This window comes from Rattus rattus, chromosome 6, assembly GCF_011064425.1.
Source record: "Rattus rattus isolate New Zealand chromosome 6, Rrattus_CSIRO_v1, whole genome shotgun sequence".
In the NCBI taxonomy this organism is placed as follows: domain Eukaryota; kingdom Metazoa; phylum Chordata; class Mammalia; order Rodentia; family Muridae; genus Rattus; species Rattus rattus.
In genome coordinates, this window is record NC_046159.1 from 26973339 (window position 1) to 26995180 (window position 21842).

Sequence of the window (21842 nt, forward strand, 5' to 3'; positions counted from 1 at the left end):
CTAGATCTGTCTATCTCTCTGTTAACTGCACCATCCATCCATCTGTCCACCCATCCACCCACCTATCCACCCACCTTCCCATCATCTACTTCTGTGTTTGTGCATGCACAGAGATACATGTCACACCCCAAGTGTGGAGGTTCTTTCCACCGTTTGGATCCTGGCCTATCAAGGGTTGATGGCATATCTCCTTTATCTTACTGGACAAGATGATATAATTTCAGATCAAATACTCCACATCCTGTATCTGTTGTTTTTTGTTTCTCTTGTGGAATTCTACAGAATACAGGAAGAAATGCAAGAAGTAACATAAAGAAACTTCAAATCCTTTAACATAGGTTAATTGTCCACATTGGTCATCTTCATCATCTCTGAAAGTTTTTTCGAAAGAACTTAAATGAAGAACAAAGAATCCTAAAATTATTAATGGAATCACTGCCTTAAATAGGAAATACTCTGAATCTCAGGTTTTAGAACTCATTGGAGCTAGAAATAAAGATTTGGAAACTTTTGTTATGGTGAAGGAACTTGTGGTTTGAGTTCACTTCTCTAGAGGAAGGTGTTTGCATTAGGTGTGCAGAGTGCAGTGACAGAGAAGCAGAGGACACTGAAAATGTTCCTTCGGAGATAGGAAGACTCAGGGACAAACTAAGAAAGGAATCAAAGGGGGTTGGGGATTTAGCTCAGTGGTAGAGCGCTTGCCTAGCAACCGCAAGGCCCTGAGTTCGGTCCCCAGCTCCGGAAGAAAAAAAAAAAAAAAAAAGAAAAAAAAAAGAAAGGAATCAAAGGCAACAAGCAGGGTCCCTGGCTTGGTTCATTGTACCAGTGTGCATTTGTTTTGCAACACAAAGAAAAGACACTTAATGTTTTTGTGCTCAGAACTGTGAAGCAAACATAGTAGGTAGATACTTTTCTGTCTGTTTGCATTGGTAGAGGAAACCCTTGTGTTGTTATTAAAGTCGTCCACCAGATTTAACACATACTTTGATTCTTGGCAAACAAGGTGGGTGTCCACTGTGCTCAGTTGGTGTTGACAAATAAGGCCTTATCCTCCTGCTAGAGTGGTGCCCGTATGTCCTGTGAGGATTTGCAAAATGTAACCTTGTATAAAATTACATTGCACATGTAAATCATTCTAGACCAATATGGCACTAAAAAAAGTGTATGTGCATATGTGCTGACACAAACACACACGCACTAGTTTAAGTCGAATATTTAGTTTTAAAAAGTTAATTTAGTAATTAGGGGAGAGATTTTGATAGTTTCTGTATCTAGTATTTATGGTATGACTTTTTTGGTTTGTTTTGTTTTTGTATCGAAGTCCATGTTTCCAGCCAATCTAACATTAGAGGTTTATGTTTATGGTGAGTTCTCATTCTTTCCTTTCCCACTCACCATCCCTGTGGGTCTTGTTTGAACCGGTTTCTCAGAATGATATTGAGAGTATTTATGACTGGTCAGCATTGCCATATATTTAGGTATTAAACTGAGTTAGAGATCTAATACAAAAGTATACCTATACATCTGCATGTGTTGAATTAAGAAACAGCATATGGCAGCCTCACAGTACTATCCTACTCGATACTGGGCCACTGGAATGATTAACACTGAAAAGTGATGAGGGACATTTTTGTGCTGTTACCAAGCCTGGCATAAAGATGGACAGTCTTTCATTTTCCTGATATTAATACTTGAAAGAACTTGAGAGACAAGTAAATCAGACAGTTAAGACTGTCATGAAATTTAACGAGCTACCACTCAATACCTGAGTTGTCCTGACTCTTGGCCATTGTAAGCTTCCGTGAACACTGTGTGCACTTTTTCTGGATAATACTGGTATTCACTCTCAGATGGAAGTTTTGGATCACATGTGACCTGCAACTCCATGTGCATGTTTAACTCTCTAAGGAATTTCCAAACTATTTTCTAAACTAGCTGTTGCAAAGTGGCTCAGGTTATTTTGTTGTCATTGTTAGTACTCACTCTCCTGCCCCATAGCATTTATGTTGGGGAGTGAGAAAGAAATGCAGATGGACTAGAAATTTTTTGTACCCACTTTGGGAAAAGCTATACTAAGGTAGAAATATTGACATCCAGTGTGTACATAGGTAGTTTCAGTTTGTATTTCCACTGTTAGTGTATGAAAGTTTTTTTCTTCTATGTTTTTTAGTTACTGCTTTGGGAAGTCTTATATTTTACACATTTTAATATTATATAGTGTCAATGAGGGGTGCTGTTGCTATTTTGTAGACTCTTTATAAAATGTGGTCATTGTCAGGTGTTATGGTTTGAACTTGAAGTGCCCCCCACAGGTTCATGTAAGTGGATACTTTGTTGCCAGCTGGGAGAGCTGTAGGGAAGATTGTGTTATCTTGAGGAGGGGGGGTCCCCTTCCTGGGTGAATCACTGGGGTTAGGCCAGGCGGTTTTATAGCCTGGATCCACTTAGCCTCTCTGTTGTCTGCTTTTCTGATGCAACACAGTGTATACAGCAGACACAGTGTAACCAGTAGACACTTATTCCTGCCACCCTAATGGACTGTATCCATTCTTAAACTGCAGACAAAGGAAACCCCTCTTCTTTGCTTAGTTATGTATTCTGTTACCCCAAGCAGAAAAGTACCTACCATACAGCAGGAAGATTCCTGTTGATCTTTTAACATTAAAAATTGTTTTCTTGAGTTTTGACTGCTGTTTATATCCTATAGACAGAAGCATTTTGAAATAAAATTTATAATTTCTAAATATTTTTCCTCATCTATGGCTTGTCCTTTCATTGAATTATGTGTTAGGAAATCTTAATAAGCTTACTAGGTGTCAACATTTTTCTATGAACTTTATTTTGTGATGTGAGTAATTGGAGTTAAAGATTTTATTTTATGTGTATGTGTTTGACCTGCATGTGTATAGTGCCACATGTGTGAAGTACCCATGAAGTCCAGAAGAATGTTGGATCCCCTGGAACTGGAGTTACAGATGGTTGTGACTTGTCATATGGGTCTTCTGGAATAACAAGCCAGTGTTCTTAACTGCTGAGCTATCTCACCAGCCCCAAGGTTTAGTTCTTTTGGTCCTTTCCTTTCCTTTCCTTTCCTTTCCTTTCCTTTCCTTTCCTTTCCTTTCCTTTCCTCCCTCTTTCTTTCTTTCTTTCTTTCTTTCTTTCTTTCTTTCTTTCTTTCTTTCTTTCTTTCTTTCTGTCTCTTTTTTTATTGGATATTTTTTTTACATACATTTCAAATGTTATTCTCTTTCCCAGTTTCCCGACCATCAGCCCCCTATCCCATCCCCCTCCTCCTTTTTCTATAAGGGTGTTCCCCTATCCAACCACCCTCCCTTCCCACCTCCCCACCCTGGTATTCCCCTACACTGGGGGTGGGGTGGGTCCAGCCTTGGCAGCATGAAGGCCTTTTCCCATTGGTGCTCAACAAGGCCATCCTCTGCTACATGTGCAGCTGGAGGAGCCATTGGTTTTTTCTTAAAACAGTGGTTTTCAATCTGTAGGTCACGACCCTCTGAGGATATCAAATGTCCCTTTTACAGGGTCACCTAAGTGAGCTGGGGTGGGCTTTTCAGTGATATTAGCTGCCTGAATAAAACAGTTGGCTCTCAATCTGTGGGTCACAACCTTCTGGGGATGTCAAATGACCCTTTTACAGGGTCACCTAAGACCATCCCAAAACACAAATATTTACAGTATGATTCTTAACAGCAGCAAAATTACTGTTATGAAGTAGCAGTAAAAATAATTTTATGGTTGGGGGTCACCACAATATGAGGAACCATATTACAGAGTCGAAGCACTAGGAAGATTGAGAACCACAGGTATAAAAAGTATATTTAGTCTTAGTTTAGTTCATTCACACCAACATATACACAGTTATTAAAGGATTTGAAATTTTTAAACAATTATATTATTTTTTACTTTTAAGAAAATGTGTGTTTTATATAAAAAGAGTTTAAATTTTTTTATTTTATTTTATGAGCATGGGTATTTTGTATGTATGTGTGTGACTTTCATGCCAGGTGCCCACAGAGACTCAAAGATGGCACTGACTCCCCTAAAGCTGGAGTAATAGACAATTGTGAGCTGCCATGTGGTATTGGGGATCAATCTGAGTCTTTCTGGAAGAGCAGCAAGTGTTCTTAACTGTTGAGCTGTCTGTCTCTCCAGCGCCATAAAAAATGGACTTAAATTAACAAACATTAACTGCTTTTATCTGTGGACAGGGCTAGGTTGTTGCTGGGGTCTTAGGTGAGGGGCAGTTATCCAGGGGTACTGCTGAGTTTGTCATAGAAAGAAGATCTGCACACATACAGTAAGGAGGGCCACTGGCACAGGGGATGCAGAGTGGTTCTTCCCACAATGAGAAGATGGCAATTGAAGATCATGGCATCACAGGCTAAATGAACACGACCATGGCCAGAGTCTGAAATAGGAGTGACAGACACAGAACCTCAGAGAGTGACAGAGATTGAGAAGGCTGCAGGGGAAAGAAACCCTCAAATAGAAAAGCACCAGCATCAGAGAAGGAGCAAAAAAAGGAAAGTAAAAATGATACTTTATTAGAATAGGTTAGGATCGATAAAGCTGTTCATCAAGGGAATGGGAGGTGAGAGTCTGCCCAGGGCCTCTGGGTTGCACTTTTTATAGGTTCCTGGGATCATTTCCCTTCCTAACTTTCCTTCCTTCTCTCGATCTTGCCTTTGCCAGCTATTTCTTTGGGGTTTCATTGTATAGCTTCCTTGGGAAAGGGCAGGAAGCCCCTGGAGCAAGGCTCAGCCCATCCTGAAGTCACCAGTCCACTTTCCAGATGGGCTCAGGTTCTCCTGATCCCTTTTCAGGATTACAAGAGTGTGTTACCATATCTGGCTTGTGTGTGTTGTGAGAAATGTCTACTGGTAAGATAGGACACAAAGGTTTCTTCATCCCAGATGGGGAACTGATTTAAGACCAGAGAAGCAGTTCTTCCAAGGTCTGACTTAGTGAACCAGTTAGTTTATTGTTGGTACTTACAGGATCAGGAAAGATTCAAGGCAGCCATATCACTGAGAAGCAGCCCACCTCAGCTCACAAACCCCGAACCTTAGAGCTCTCTATGACTTACAGTCAGCTTGGCAGGTTATAAACTCTCTTGTAGTAGCTCAACTAGTCTGTTCTAGGAAGTTCCCCTGGAAGGTTTTCTCCCTCTGGAGTTAAATGCTTCTATAACCTTGGGGAAGGGGCTTTGTGAATCTTGTAAGTTTCAGCTCTCCCAGACATAAGTTTACTTCTTGAGTCTTATGAGCTTCCTTTTTGAATTTCCTGAGTCCTTAAGGAGCCTTTTTCCAGGAGGGAATGTTTGAACCTGGAGGAAATTGCTGTATATAATGTGACTCTGGGGTCTGAACCCTCAATGCTTCCTGAGAGCTAGGGAAGCACTCAGAGCACAAGTGAGCCATACCCTCAGCCCTGAAGCTATTTTAAATTTCAATTTTCAGTCTAATAAATATTGACAGGTCCAACTTCTAAAAGCTCCTTAGGGCTTTTTGTAACTTTGAGGAGTATTGCAAGATCACAGAGTTCTGAGAATGAGCTGTGTAGCACTGATCTACTTCAGCATCTCCCAGAACACAAGAGCTGCCCATTTGGGGCTTGTATCTGTGCCAGCCTCAGGTTGTTTTGCTCAGAGATCTTGCTTTTTATCTTTCAAGACACCCAGGAAGATGGCATATCTCTTACTATATACCATTCTAGACTCACGGTCTCTTCATCTCAATCTTCAGTGAGTTTGTGTCTCTCCATGTGCACACTTGTGTCTGTCCAAGTGAATACTCATCTGTTAATTTTTAAAAGTTTGTTAAAGGTTAGTATTTTGGAGTGTTTTATAACTGTATATTTACGTTTAATAGCGTTCTCTACAAATTCCTTTCTACTCAAACTACAGATTGTGACCTATATTTAAATAGGCTATTTCTTAGTTACTTTTCTATTGCTGGGACAAAACAACTTAAAAAAAAGAAAGCATTTGATTGGCTTAATTTTAGAGGGTTAGAGTCCATGATGATGGTGTGAAGACACAGTAGGAGCTCACATCTAGTTTTAGAGAGAGAGAGAGAGAGAGAGAGAGAGAGAGAGAGAGAGAGAGAGAGAGAGAGAGAGAGAGAGAACAAACATGAGAACACACACTGGGAATGGTACAAGTCTTTAGAAACTCCAAAGCTGCCCCCAGTGATATACCTCCTTCAAGAAGCCCAGATCTCTTGATCCTTCCCAAACAGTTCCAACAACTGGAGCCCAAGTATTCTAAACAATGATCCCACAGAGGCCATTTTCATTAGGAGGCCCACAGGCATTTTGCAAATGGGTCCACGACCAAGATTTGCCAGGCAAAGGCAGGGTCACATCCTCAGCGGGAGCTTAGCCCTACAGATGTCTTTACTCTTTAGAACTTGGTTAGCCTCCAGTTTTGTGTGGGAAGTGGCTTCTGTTTCAGGCAGCTGAGTTTTTGGTACTTTATTTTATTTAATTTTATTTATTTGTTTCTTAGTTGAGAGTGAGTTTCTCTGGCTATCCTGTAACCCACTCAATAGACCTCAGCTGGTCCTGAATTCACAAAGGTCTGCCTGCCGCTGCCTCCTGAGTGTTGGGATCAAAGGAGTGTGCCAGCACTGCCATCACTCCCATGCTACTTTGTTTGCAGTTCTAAGAAATTAAAGAGCAAGATGCTTAGGATTTCTAGCTTGTTGGGTGGTATTTTTAGGTCATTGTCATGTATATCAGTTACTGTCAGGCAAATTGTTAGGAAATAAGGTTCTTGTTTCCTTCCATAGGTGAGATTCACTACTCTCATCAGAAAGGTGAAGCTTAGCTTTGGTTCTTCTCTCCCATGTGTCCTTTTTATAGGCAATACAAATTCAGACTTTGAAACCTGACTCTGGTGTGGTCCTGCTTTTTGTCTCCTTTTCTGTGACTTCCTGTTATTATCCTTAGCCATTCTGTGTGTAGCCTAACGAGATGTTAGCATCTGTTCTGACCATCATTACTTATGGCACCTCCACTCTGAAAGCCTCTCCCACGGTCTTCCTTATCATTGCACATCCTTCATAAAACTTACCAGCTTCACCTGCCCCTAGTCACAGATCTTGAAGCTGAGTTATTCTTTTTCTTAAACTTAGAGTCTGTGTGTGTGTGTGTGTGTGTGTGTGTGTGTGTGTGTGTGTGTGTGTAAGAGGACAACTTGTGAGAGCCAGTCCTCCTATTGTGTGTTGTTCTGGGGATTGAGCTCAGGTTGTCATGCTTGGCCATTTCCCACTGGGCCATCTCTCCAGTCCCTGTTCTACACTTTTAGAAAACTCTCTCCTTCAGTTTCTGTGCTCCCTGTAAAATACTTATGTGCTGCAGGATGCCGCTCTCTTCTCTATTAGGTTCTAAATTCTGCAAAAGGGTGAAACTAACAAATGTCTTTGTGTTCCAGTGACCAGAGTAGTATAATTTTTCTAGAACATAAATATTGACTATTATTTTTCCTCCTTACAAGTCTTTTCATTTGCAAACAGGATAAAATTAAGTAGCTTCTTTGGTTTAATGTGTCATTTTGGTTTATCTCATGTCCTTCTTTTGCTTTATGCTCAGCCATCTTAAATGAGCTTACTAAAGCATGCTGTGTTGGGTATTTAAATTTCAAAAACATTCTGTCTTTTTTTAAAATGGGTATTCCACCTTCTGTTTCATTTCTAGTAACCCGGTTCAAATGCTGGTTCCTTCAACAGTCTCTGACTGATAAGCACTTTAGAGGAAGTCTGCTAACTCCTGTGCACTGCCTCTCTGCTTTTTATTTGATAGCCTTTGAATATGGTAAATTTGGAATGCTTAAGTTCTAATCATTTTACTGCTTATTGTAAATAAAATAATTTAATTCTCCTTAATACTAGTTTAATTATCTTTAAATATAGCAACTTTATTCCACGGAGTTCTATTATTGTCCTTTGTTTCGTTTATCATTTGTAAATCTGTTCTCAGGTGGATGCTCTTCGATTGCGTTTGGAAGAAAAGGAGACGATGCTGAATAAAAAAACCAAACAAATTCAAGATATGGCTGAGGAGAAGGGCACACAAGCTGGAGAGATACACGACCTCAAGGACATGCTGGACGTGAAGGAGCGGAAGGTCAATGTTCTGCAGAAGAAGGTAAGGCACAGGCGTTCTGAGCATAGTGGTCTGCCCTGTGTAGTCAGTCTTCTGAGCTCAGTATTGCTGTCTCTCAGTCGTATTTCTCGTCCTGTTTCTCAAGTGTCTTAGAAAAGGACAGACCATTTGGCCAGCCAACCTAACCCCACTATTTTTAATTAGAATAGAAATTAATGTTGCGCATGTGTCATCCATTTCATCACTTCTGTGACAGTGTTGAAGAGTGAAGCCTGCTGCTGTAATAAACATACTGTGCAGGTGCAGACCCGCACGCTGCGCTGCTTCACTCTGTCGCTGAAGCTGTGCAGATGTCAGGCAGATAATAAAGGAAATAGGATGAGAATACGTATTTGCTTCTACATGTGCAGCTTGTCTCTGAAGTATAGAGAAGCGAGCAGTGTGGATATGAAGATAGGAAATTCACTAGATTTTAAAACATTTAGGTTAGCATGTACTGACGAAATAATAAAGCAGTATTTAGAATGTTTCAAGTTTTACAATTATAAGAAGTAAGTGAGAACAAATGACTATAAAGACATGAGACACAATCCTCTGTAAATGGAAAGGCCGAATCATCTTAAGCTCCGCAGAAAAAAGTTCTTTGTCCTGTATGTCCTGTAGACAAGGTAACATGTCTGTAGCTGTCACCTCAAGGTTCGTTTCTACTTAAGGTTTATTTTCTATGAAATGATTGATTTGCAATGTTTGACATTTTCTTAACGTATTGTTAACTTGCTAACAGTAGCCAAGAAAGAAGTAGCCAGGAGCAGGGTCGTTTAGTTGTCTGGGAAGGTATACTGGGATTGGTACTCTGACACAGTCATGGCTGTGCTAATAGACAGACTGGTAGCCCCTTGCCTGAGCTGTACTGGTTCTCCTGGGCTGCATCACACACTCCTAGTCCTCTGGTTCTTGTGAATATTCATGTCTGTATACACTAGTATAGCCCTGGGTTCAGGGAATGCAGTAGGCAATAGGCAATAACAGATGGCCAGGGTTCACACTGATTGTACTGGGCTCCTGCTTTCTAGAATTTCTCTAAAAGGGGTTTTATGATAGAATATCTTTAAAACAAATCAGTGAGCTTGAAGAAAGGTGACCATTCAGAGCTGAGCTACCTTGGTAAATTTGTACAGCTTGCTTGATGCATGCCGTTGTCTTGAGTTTGCTTGCACAGATGTACCTGCTTGCTTATTTTGCCTTGGTTAGATGAAGTGAAATTTATATTTTAAACAAAGTATCTTATCACCATATCCTATACTTTCTAATCAAGTAAGTCTCAAAATTCGTGATTCTTTGAATTCATTTGCTGTCTCTCATCTTTTCTTTGCTATTACAGAAAACTCCTCAATTGTCAGATAAACTTATTAATGTCAAAGAAATTTACTAAGCCTCTGGTGGGTATAGGTTAAATAAAGGGCTGTTTAGATGCCTTGTACACATCCTTTGAGGTTTCTACGAAATTAATAATTTGTGTGTATGAATGTTGTGCCATAGGCACTACTTTGGAGGTTGGAGGACAGTTCCAGGGAGTCAGTTCGTTCTTGCCACTTCGTGGCATTTCTAGGTTAAGTTTAGGTTGCCAGCCAGGCCTTTGCACAAGCACCTCCCTTGGTGAACAGCCCTCACCTCCCACTCTGTTATTGAGTGCGTGTGATGACAGACTCTTATTACTAAGATGTCTTGGATAACATAGCACTTCTTTTTCCTTTATTATTATTAGTAAAACTAATATCTATCCTGGGTATTTGAAAATGAGACAAAGGTAAACAAAAAAGGTATAAAAATAAGCTTCTGTTTTGAGATTTGACTTTCTTTTAAGATTTGATTTTCTTTTGAACTGTGCGTACTGTCTGTGTACTGAAATCGGCACGTGTGGCTGCAGGTGCTAGTTGAGTCTGGAAGCCAGTGCAGGGTCCCTGGAGCACGGGCGTTGTGGTTGCGAGCTGCCTGGCATGCGTGCTGGTGGCTGACCTCAGGTCCTCTGCAAAGGCAGCAAGGACTCTCAACCTCAGAGCCACTTCCAGCTCCTAAACTTTGGTTTTAATTTGAGAAAATATTGGTTATATCTTTAGTAAATGTTCTTTTTAATACAGTGGTTCATAACAAACACATTTCTGCATCTTAGCTTTTGAGGACATGAGCGATGATGGTTGCCCTTTTCCTGTGTTTACTTCAGCCATTCAGCCAGTCTCCTTTGGCCTTGTCTTTTTCACTGACTTTGTTAGTGTTATAAATAATAAAATGAAGTTCCTTTTGGAGAGTAAGCCTAGGTTGTTGATTTAATTTTTAAAAGGCATCTGGGTGTTTATTAGCTCTCAGGTGTTTTTTCCGTGTAGCTGAAAGAAAACTGAAAGCATTGGTTCACACATGATAGGCACTGAGCAGTCTCACTGTTCCTGCTGCCTTAAAGGTGTCGTCTTTTAGTATGATAGCTGTATAAAGCTTTAAAAAGATATTTCTATTATTTTGTAAGTATAAACGTTTGACTGCCTCCATGTCTGCACACCACATACATACGTGGTAACTGTGGAGGCCAGAAGAAGGCATTGGGTTCCCCGGAACTGAAGTTCTGGACAGCTCTGAGATCCTGTGAGGGTGCTGGGAATTGAACCTGGAAAGTATTTGCAAAAAATGAAGGTCAAGGTCGTTCTCATTGATTGGCTTCATTTTAATAAATTTAATTCTGCTTAAAATAGCTTGTGAAGGTATTGTCAAAGCAGTTGTTCAAGTGGTCCCGGTGATTGCAGGAAGTGCTTTGGGATTTCTTTGGTAGAGGAAGTCCCTCCTTGGTAGGGATTAGGGCTTCCAAGGCAGAGTACTCAGTTCCACTTGACTGGACTTATGTGGATTTATATCCACTCACAAGTCGCTCATTGAAACATGATAGTCCTGACCACTGTGCAGTGCTGATAACGACCAAAATAAAGGATGTGTGTAGATCCGTGGCAGTGTGTAATTGGAATGTAAATTCGGTGAATTCCTCATAGAGCATTGCATTTAGTTTAGTTTTCCTCTGGAATCAGTTTTTTTTTTTTATTATAAAATAAAAATCAGGTAGAGAGAAGACATCCTTGCATAATATAATATTTTATTTCCAACTCAATATATGTGATGATAGAAAGGTGGTTTTAAGGAATAAATTTTCTTAGAGTAACTAATTTAAAAATATTTGTATTTTAATTCACCTGTGTTAGACTTTATCTTTAGAATAAACATCTGTTCAATAGATCATCACAAAATTTTTCTCAAGCCAAAATTGGATGAATGCTTAAATAGGTACTTCCTGAGTTTGGTATGTCACAAGTAGAGTATACATAAAAGCCTATGGGGACCAGGGAGGCACGGGGGCCACTGAGCCTGACAACCTGAGATGCATCTCTGGAGCCCATGTGGTAGAAGGGAAGGACTCAGTCTAGCAAGGTGTCCTCTGTCCTCCATAGTTAGACCATGGCATGAGTGTACTAGACACCCACATAATAAATGAGTTAAATGTAGACCTCAACACGGGGTTCTACAGTGATCTACCTCCTACAGCAGTTTGTCTGGATACTGTCTATAGTGTGCACATGTTAGACACTGTGATCGTGTTCTAGACAGGGCTGCATGAGAGGTACTCATACCATTGGAACAGTGTGCAGCTGAAAGTTTCTGACCTCCCCTTCCTAGTATGTGCATTTGGAGACCGTTTCTTCAGTAGAACACAAGCTGGCATTGACTTCATGAGCCTCCTGCCTCAGCCCACTGAAATCCCAACTGTAGTGCCACCATACTTGGCTTTTCCCCTAGAATATTTTATCTAATATTTTCTCTAACATTTCATTTAATCTCAGGTAACTAGAAATAGAGTACTAAGTAAAACCATGCTAAAGTGGTGGGCTCTCATCTTTGTCAGTTCTTTAGTCTGCCTGTCTATCCATAAAAAGTACCATCCTTGTGTCTCTAAAGCCACAGAAGGGTTATTGTAATGATGCCACACTGTAAAACTCCCACTGTTCTCATAATGTCTGCCCACCTTTATGCCTGCTCCCAACCCCCGACCCCTGCCTGGTCCATAACAGCACATTTTCTGGCTTCAGGTCCTTAGCGCACACACAGGACTTGTAGTTATTTCACTTGATTTCCACGTCCATCCATTTTCCTGGAAGTCACAGGATCTCGTTCTTCATGGCTGAGTGATACCGTTGTGTATAAACCACGTTCTTTCACCTGTTGTCTGGCACTGAGGCTGATTCCACACTTGGCGGTTGTGAACTTTACAGCAAACTTGTACAAATCTCTTTTGTATGCTGATTTCATTTTCTGCTTAAAGCTCAGAGATGGGAGAATGGGAAAATGATACAGTAGTTCTAGCTTTAATGTTGGAGGAGTTTCCATCTTGTATTGCACACTGGGATTATCAACTTATGCTCCTAACAATGTATAAGGGCATCACTTCCCTCAAGTTCTACTAACTGTTTTAAAAAATTAGATCCATCCTAATGATAGTAAGTTTTTATTTGCTTGATAACTGAATGATTTATTTAACAATATTGACTATTTAAATTTCTTCTTCTGCATCTCTTTAGATTTTCTCATCCTTGAGCTGTCTGTCTGTCTCTCTCTCTCTCTCTCTTCCTTTCTTCCTTTCTTTCATTCATTCATTTATTTTTTAATATTTCAAATGTTTCCTGTCCATAAACCTCCTATTCCATCCTCCCTCTCCCTTCTTCTATGAGGATGTTTACCCACCCACCCACCCCTTCCCCTTCCAGTCTCCCTGCCCTGACATTTCCCTACACTGGGCATCGAGCCTTGGCAGGACCAAGGGCTTCTCCTCCCATTGGTGCCCAACAAGGCTATCCTCTGCTACACATGCAGCTGGAGCCATGGGTCAGTCCATGTATACTCTTTGGATGGTGCTTTAGTCCCTGGGAGCTCTGGTTGGTTGGCATTGTTGTTCCTTTGGGGTTGCAAACCCCTCCAGCTCCTTCAATTCTTTCTCTAACTCCTCCAGTGGAGAGCCTGTTCTCAGCTCAATGGTTGGCTGTGAGCATCCACCTCTGTATTTATCATGTTGGAGCTGTTTTCTTAAATAGTTAGAGTCTTATCTAGAAATCTGCCTGAGTCAGTATTCTGAAGTGTCCCCCAGGCCTCCTTCTAGTTTCAAATTGAGTTTTAGATCCTAAAGCGTCTCGTCCTGGCAGCTGGTGTTTGGTTACTTTTTCCTTCCACTCTTCACACCGTTCCCACCATTTCAATGCCCCAACACAAGAGAGTGACATTAACATTAGACTACTTCCTGCTGATTAGGGATCTCGAGTTCCTTGGGCAAGTTTGATCTTCACTGTCAGGATATCTAATGTCCTCTGTTGTTTCTTCTTTGTGCATGACCATTTCACAAACAGTGACCAACAGCAACAGACCAACAGCTGACTTCTCGGGACTCCAGCATTATACACCCTCTAAGGTCAAACATCTCACAGTCGCAGAAATTATCTGCAGCTGGCAAAATCATGTCCCTGCTAGAGCGTGAGGCAAATCAGAGTCAGCTGCTGTGAACAATCTGAAGCAGCCCCACGTCCACACCTGTGATTAATATTCTTATGTTTCTGTGTTGTTTTGTTTTGTTTTTTTAAAGAAACCAAAATTCTCAACATGCACCCCCCCCTTTGTAGCATAAGATAAGGGTCTAGTGTTCGTCTCCTATGTGTGGATATCCAGTTTTTAAAACACCTTTCATTGAGGTTGAGACTCAGTTAAAAAAGTACCTTGATGAATCTACTTGTGTTTATCTGGTTCATGTCTGCCCCATCTCCTTTTTAGATGCCAGTACCATGTTTCTTTTGTTACAGTGGCCTCAATATTGCCTCCAGTATTGCTTTTTGCTTAGATTTTCTTTGCTACTTAGTTATTTTTGTGTGCTCTTACATGAATTTTGGTACTCTTTTCTAGTTCTACAAATTTATTCATGCTATGTCACTCACTATTATTATATTGGGCCTAAATCTTTTTTGTTTAGTAGATTGTTTTAAATAAAATTGGAGCTCTTTTAACACTTGATGGATATAAAATTATTATATCTCACTCCAGTTTTCTTATAGCTTTGAACATTTTTTTGCTTATTTTTCTATATCTTATAAATTTGATGATTTACTGTGTGGACAGTATTTCTTTATTACTTCTCATTTACCTATCTATTTTTCTAGTAGAAGTTATTCATATTTTGTATTGTGTGGTGTTGTTTTTTGAGCCTTGGCTGTCCTAGAACTAGCTCTGAAGATCAGGTTGACTTCGAACTCAGAGATCTGTGCCATCACTGCCTGTGTTCTCAATGATGGTGTTTACTAACTTCTCCTGTGAGTGTAGGATTCCCTTAAGCCTTGTCCAAGTGCAGTAATCTTGGTTGGTAGTTATTTTCTTTGAGGACTGAAATATATCATTCTATCTCCTCCTAGCATGTAGAGTACTTTCTATGAAGACTTCCATTGGTTTAATGTATTTGCCTTTAACTCTCACTTGGTGTATCTCTTTTTCAGATGTAATATTCCTTCTTAGTCCTATACCTTTAATAATTGAACTATAATAATTTATAGTCAATGATTTGTAATAATCTAACTAATAAAAGAGAAATAAGAAATCATGAAGAGCAAATGTAAAGACCAAATATTTGACTTGTTGGTATACTTCGGGGAGATGAGCTGGGGACGTAGCTTCTTCGCTAAAATAATGGCAGAACTCCTCAAAGTCTCGGGCCAAATGGGACAAGTAAGTCTAGGAAGCATTTAGACCTCAAGCACACATGACCATAAATATACTTGCACATTTTATATTATCTGCTTTAATTTCCCTCTGTCTTAGTCATCCATCCGTCCATCCATCCATCCATCCATCCACCCATCCATCCGTCCATCCATCCATCCTGACCAGAAGTCTTGCTTCTTCTGCCTCTTCCTTCCTAAGTGCTGAGGTTGTAGGCATGCACTACCATGTTGGTTTGTCTTAATCTTTAGTACGTATAATTCCTTATCTAAGCAAATAGAATCCCAGAATTATTTATCAAGTGTGTATGGAAGGTGCTTTAAATTTCATTTCCACAGCCATGAAAATTATTTAAAGTTGACAGCCCATTTCTAGGATTGAAGCCAATCCTACGTGTTCCAATCTCTCTGAAATTCAAAGTCTATTCTTACTATTCCAGTAAGGCCATCTTTTGCTCAGTTTCAGCCTCATAATGGGACATCATGTGTTCTATTTTCTCTTCTCATGTCATATAGTAAAAGTAGGCCTCTTCATTTTTCCTAGTATTCCTAGTACTTGGCATGTTATAAGGAAATTAGTAGCTGTCTACTGACGTAGGGGTCTGAATGTGTCTAGTCTTGTCTGACCTTGTAAGCCAAGCAGGATCAAGTGTGGTTAGTACTTGGGTAGGAAAAAATAAATAATTCTTTCAGTAGATGAATGTAGTTAAGTGTGTGAGAAGAAATGAATGAACACAGCAAGAAATGTCATTGAAAATACTTGTTGTTTAGATAAAGGGTATTTTAAACATCCAAACACTAACGTACAAGGACAGTTTTTCCTTTATCCAAGTGGCTGCATTTTGTGTGGTTGCTGCGTTCTTTGTCCTTCAGTTTATTGTACACAGTGGCAATAATAATAGAAGCAATAATAATAATAATAATAATAATAATAATAATAATAATAATAATTAGAAGTAATTTTGTTTCATATGCATTTATTGAAGTATCACTCAGCATTCTGACTTTACACTGAACTTTGTGCCTCAAAACTTACCTAGGGATTTGCCTATCTGTATATATGTTCATAGGATATTGTCTTTTCTCTGTGATGGTACAAAGTTCTGACTGCAGTAAGGGTTTAGCATATAATTTTGAAATAATTAAGTTTAAATTATGTCTACAGAGAACATATATATACACCCATATCATAATTAAGTCTTACATAATTTGCATTGTGCCTATTTCTGCCCTGTTTAATGTTTTCTCTTACATGCACATGTATATTTAGATAGAAAATCTTCAGGAGCAGCTAAGAGATAAGGAGAAGCAGATGAGCAGCCTGAAAGAGCGAGTCAAGTCTCTGCAGGCAGACACCACCAACACCGACACAGCTCTGACGACGCTGGAGGAGGCCCTTGCAGATAAAGTAAGTGGCTGGCCGGACGCTCCCAGACTTTCCCTTCTGCCTTATCCTATCCTAAAGCTGCTATAAGTCCTTTCACAGACGCTTTTTTGCTGCCAATGTGCATAGTATAAAGTGGAAAGAGTCTTCTTACTACTGTTAGATGTTAGCACCAACTTCTAGGCAAGATTGGGTGTACACCAAAAGACCATAGCCACATTTCCTAAAGAATCAGCATGTGTTCTCCATTTTTCGGCTTTCTAAAGGGAAGGAAAATCCATTATTTGATTCACTAGATGTGCAGGATATTCGACATTGATCATCAGGATGTTATCCCAGACCAGCTGTCCTCTGTTACCACCACATGACATAGTCAGAGATTTTATTTGTGAATATTACAACCTTACTAATTTCCTAATCTTGGCTTACTCCTAAAATAATTTTTAAATGTTTTGCTTATATGTATGTCTAAGCATCACATGTGTGCCTTGTATCCCCTAGACTGGAGTTATAGGAAGTTGTGAGCTGCCAGGTGGGTGCTGGGAATTGAACCTGAGTCCTCTGGTAGAGTAGCCAGTGCTCTTAACCACTGACCCATCTCTCTAGCCCCGTGGCTTATATTACCTTGTTTTACTTTTATGAGCATACTTGACTTTTTAAGGAATGGTTGGATGAAAAAGTGGTGAGAACGTATTTTAGAGAATCTCCTTATGGTGTTTTTGTTTATTTCTTGTTGTTCTTTTTGGAGGGGGTGTTGTTTTGTGATGAGGTCTCATGTGGCTTAGGCTAGCCTCAGGCTTGCTGTGTAGCTTAGTGTATTAGTCAAGGTTCTGTAGAGGAACAAGTGGTAGAATAAATCTATCATTCGTCTGTCTGTCTGTCTACCTATCTATCAATTGATCTATATAATGAGGTTTTATTAGAATGGCTTACAGGCTGTGGTCCAGCCAGTTCAACAATGAGGTCTACTAATAGAAGGTCCAAGAGTCCAGTAGCTGTCAGTCCACAATGCTGGATGTTTCAGCTGGTCTTCAGTATATGCCAGAATCCTGAAGAAGAAATGGACTTGTTAGAGTGAGAACAAGTAGTAAAGAGAGCTAAATGTGCCCAGCCATTTGGGATTTAGGTAATTCCAAGTATAGTCAAGTTGGCAACCAAGAATAGCCATTATACTCAAGGCAGTCTTTAACTCTTGATCCTCTTACCTCCAAGTCCCAAGTGTTGGGATTAAAAGGTTATCTCATGATGCTGTGCTTTCTTTGAAATATTTAATTGGATTCTTTTTAGAGGCATAAGGCAAATTTTGTTAGGTCTTTTGGACTCAGAATGCTTTGATTTGCTTGCCAAAATGAATGCATGTTCTCAGAGTATGTTAAGAAATATTACCCGGAAATATACTTAAATTGTTTTAGCCTTCGTGCTTCCTGAGCACCCGAGCAGAAGTTTTAATTTTTCTATCACTTCTCTGCCCTCTTATGTAAGATCAGTCTATCATAGCTCCCCCTACTTTTGATATGAGTTATGAGTAATTCCTATTGTTTTGTAGGTAGTATGTATCAGTATTATTATAGTGAAGAAATAAGTATTACTTATTATTTTAGGGACATACACATAAGTTTGTAGTTACTTGGAAATTGAATTTTAATGGGAGTATTTCAAGAGAATGTGTAGTGCTATCTAATGATATTTCAAATGATTAGAAATCAACTCTTACTATTTAAAAATTTAAACAAAGTTGGAAATTACTGGTTGCAATAGGAAAAATGAGTTCTTTGAAAACTGAATTCTTGAATTGCTTACCATTGTCTTTTTAATAGATGATAGAAGTGTTGAGTTTGTCAGAAAAAGCAGAGTATGTCACATGATGTAAGTACAAATGGGAGTGTCCTCATGTCTTGATGTGCTTTCTTTTTAGGAACGAACAATTGAACGCTTAAAGGAACAACGGGACAGAGATGAGCGAGAGAAGCAAGAGGAGATTGATACCTACAAAAAAGATCTTAAAGACTTGAAAGAAAAAGTCAGCCTATTGCAAGGAGACCTCTCAGAGAAGGAGGTTAGGATTTCCAGATTAGTTGTTTCGTTGTGCATATCTGTTGCTGCCTGCGCAGTGCAGACAAGCGAGGCAGGTGTCCAGACGCTCAGGAAGCTGTGAGGGCTACAGAAGATTGGCTCTTATTTCCTACTCCTTTACTACCTTGTCCTCTGTTCTAAGAGCTGGTTTCTTACGGGATCCGGATGCTTATGCTTAGAGTGGCTGAAGCCCAGTTACATTTGGAGAAACACTGCTAATAGTAAGGAAAGTGACACAAAAGCAGAAAATCTAACCAGAGCCACTGTTAGAAACATAATAGCCTATAACTTAGTTCACTTCTTGACTTTTGTTCTTATTTTTGAATAATCCTGTTAGTATCACTTAAGTAGCTACAAAGTTGGATGCTATGTAATGACTAATCCAGTAGGTCTGTCTAATAACTGCAGGGAAATTTGTATAAGTAAGTTTCTACATGAATTTCCTGCTAAAAATGGGGGAACATGACCGTTCAAATTGGGGTAGTTATTGAGTGTGGCTACTTATATGCTTAAAGCTTAGTCTCCTTTTGTCTTAGGAGAATAAGTACAGTGGGTTAGAATTCTTGTTCTGTTTTTGAGTGGGGGCCTCTTGTAATTCAGGCCAGCCTTCAACTTCTGATCCTACTGCCTCTACCTCCTGAGTTCTGCAGTTAGGGGTGTGTTCTGTGCCTGGTTTATGTGTGACTGGAGATTGAACCTAGGACTTGATGCATGCCAGGCCAACTCTACCTGAGCCTCATCCCCAGTCATTTTTAGGACCCTTTATGGTATCGTTCAGTTAGTCCTGAGGATCAACCAGATTTTAACTGATGTCTGAAAGTTTTATAGTTCGTGGATATTCTTGAAATGGAAACTTCCAAATACTGAATGTAAGTTAAAAAAATTAAATCCATATTTAATTCACAGTACTTATTCTAAATATGTCTTGCTTCTTTTAGGCCTCTCTTTTGGATCTCAAAGAGCATGCTTCTTCCCTGGCTTCCTCAGGACTGAAAAAGGACTCACGGCTCAAGACCCTAGAGATCGCTCTTGAGCAGAAGAAGGAAGAGTGCCTAAAAATGGAATCACAGTTGAAAAAGGTTGAAGAAAAAGTTCCCGTTATTATTATTCTTTGCATAATAACACTATAGATAGGTCTGAGTGCCTTTTTTTTCTTTTTCTTTCTTTTTAAGTTAAAGATTTACAGTGACGATACAAAATTTGCAGTTATTTTTATTTTTTATTGTTTCTAGGCTTGTCACTAGAATCTTTTTTGAAGTTTGTGCTATTTTAACAGTTTCACAATATGTAGTGTACACTTTGATAACTGTCACCTTCTCTCTCATTTTCTTCGTTTACCTGTCCCAAGTCCCCTTTTCATATTCAGTTTAGTTGTTGTTGGCTATTGTTGTTTTGTTTTTGTAGCACACTGAGTGTAAAGCCAGGCGTCTTAGTTTACTTTCTGTTGCTGTGATAAACACCTTGACCACAAGCAGCATGAGGAGGAAAGGGTTTATTTCTTAAGCTTACGGTCCACCTTGAAGAGCAATGAGGGCAGGAACTGAGGCAGATGCTATGGAAGGATGGTTGGTCTCCATTGCTCACTATACAACCCAGGACCATCTATCTGCCCAGGTGACACTGCCCATGTGGGCTGATCCTCACCACATCAGGAATTAGGGAATGAAATACCCCACAGACTGTAGACAGTCTGGTGGAGGCGGTCTCTCAGGTGAGATTTCTTCTTCCTAGATGATTTTGACTTGTGTCAAGGTAATAAAAACAAACCAACACACTGTGACTGTGGTTCGGTATTAATGAATGGAACATGTTGAGCTCATCAGTGCGGATCACAGTGTTTGCCACTCACCTGGAATCTATCAGTAGATCGTAGTGTAGCAGGATGGGTATGACCACATAGGACCTCCCACAATTCGTGGTTGACTGTTGACAGCAGGCCCATCTCCTGGGAGCCCACTGCTGGCAGCCACTTCTACATGAGATCACGACTGCATTGACTGTATCATGCCTGCAAGATAGCATTTTCTAGTTTTTCTCCATACGTCTCAGCCCTTACATTCTTTGTACCTTCTCTTCTGTAATGCTTCCTCAGCCCAAGAGGGAGTGGTATATGTGTCTTGTTGAGAGCTGAGCACTAAACCCTCAGTCACTTTTTCTTAGTATCTTGAGCAACCATGACCCTTGCATTTTTCTATCTTTCATTCCAAAGACAGGATTTTCTGACTAAGACAGAAAGTAATATATATGAGTATAATTAGAGGTATTTAGAACTTTAGGCACTGTGCCAACTTAACTAAAGACCAGCACTAAGTTACCCTTTAGGCTTTTAACTACTGAGTCATCTTACCAGCTTCTTGTCTGTTCTAAACCAAATAGAAATTATCCTGAGTGCATTGTACAGACTCGTTAGTTAGGTGATTGACTTTCTGTCCTCTGTCAGTTAGCAGAGTGGGCAATGAGGGTATAATGATGGACAGTATGGAACTGCCCGTTGTCTTCAGAGAATTAATAGTCTCTGCTGGTCTCTGCTAGATAGCAAGGTCTATCTAGTATGTCACATGGTCCAGGGTGCAGAGGAGTTCTCCATGGAATTCACACTTCAATAACTGTGTATGAACTCCAGGACATTGGTATTTATACTTTCATATTTATAGCACAAACAATAGCTATAGTTAGATGTGGTCGTGTGTGTGTGTGTGTGTGTGTATGTGTGTAGTGGGGATGTTTTTATTCAGTCCTGCTATTGTTTGCATCCTCAGTTTCACATTTTCTTCCTCGTGATATATAAATAATGATGAGCAGTCTGTGAAATAGGCCCTGTCTTCATCCTTGCTGTTAGACACATTATATTAAAAGTCACTGTAGCTTTCTCCTTTCCATGAGAGAAGGTTCCGCAAAGGAAGGTCCCTCCTTCTTTAACTACAAAACTAATAAAACAATGTGAAACAAACTAACTTCAGTAAGTTGGAGAACAGTGATCCCCACAAACTTGCATAGTTGTTTCTGATTACATTGAAGGATAGGTAGTAAGAGTTGATGAAAGTAAAAGTTTCCCCACTGGGAATGGGACCTTGACTGGACTAGATGAAGCATTCACTCTCAAGAAATGTAAATAATACTTTTACGACTTAATTTACATAAATTGTTCTCATTTTTGGCTACTTTGTGTCATATTTTTCTAAAATGTTTTCTTAAGAATTAGTTTATTACTTCTTTAAATTGTTGAAATATTTAAAGAGTTATAATATATTCTTCTTCTTATTCAGTAAGAAAAAAATGAATGTTTTAGTCTTTATCTTCTCATTTAGTACCTTCATTATATATATGTGGCTTTAGACATTTGGGAGAAGAAAATTTCGGGTTGCTTTGAGCCGTTTGAAGCTTGGTCCTTAGCTGGTGGTACTATTTTGGCAGACACAGAAGTTTTTAAAGTGACGTCTGGATGGCAGAAGTAGGTCACTAAACCCTTAGGGTTTAGC

General features: G+C 39.7%; 1 protein-coding gene across 8 annotated transcripts in view; it reads left to right on the top strand.

Moving 5' to 3' along the window:
- The window catches only part of Erc1 (ELKS/RAB6-interacting/CAST family member 1), a 286731-nt gene that overhangs the window by 85706 nt on the left and 179183 nt on the right, over positions 1 to 21842 (top strand). For all 8 annotated transcript variants that reach the window (XM_032905794.1, XM_032905787.1, XM_032905789.1 and 5 more), the window contains 4 exons: positions 7999 to 8166; positions 16177 to 16314; positions 18206 to 18346; positions 19302 to 19442. In XM_032905794.1, the coding sequence (XP_032761685.1) occupies positions 7999 to 8166; positions 16177 to 16314; positions 18206 to 18346; positions 19302 to 19442 (588 nt within the window). The remainder of the gene's footprint in view (positions 1 to 7998; positions 8167 to 16176; positions 16315 to 18205; positions 18347 to 19301; positions 19443 to 21842) is intronic.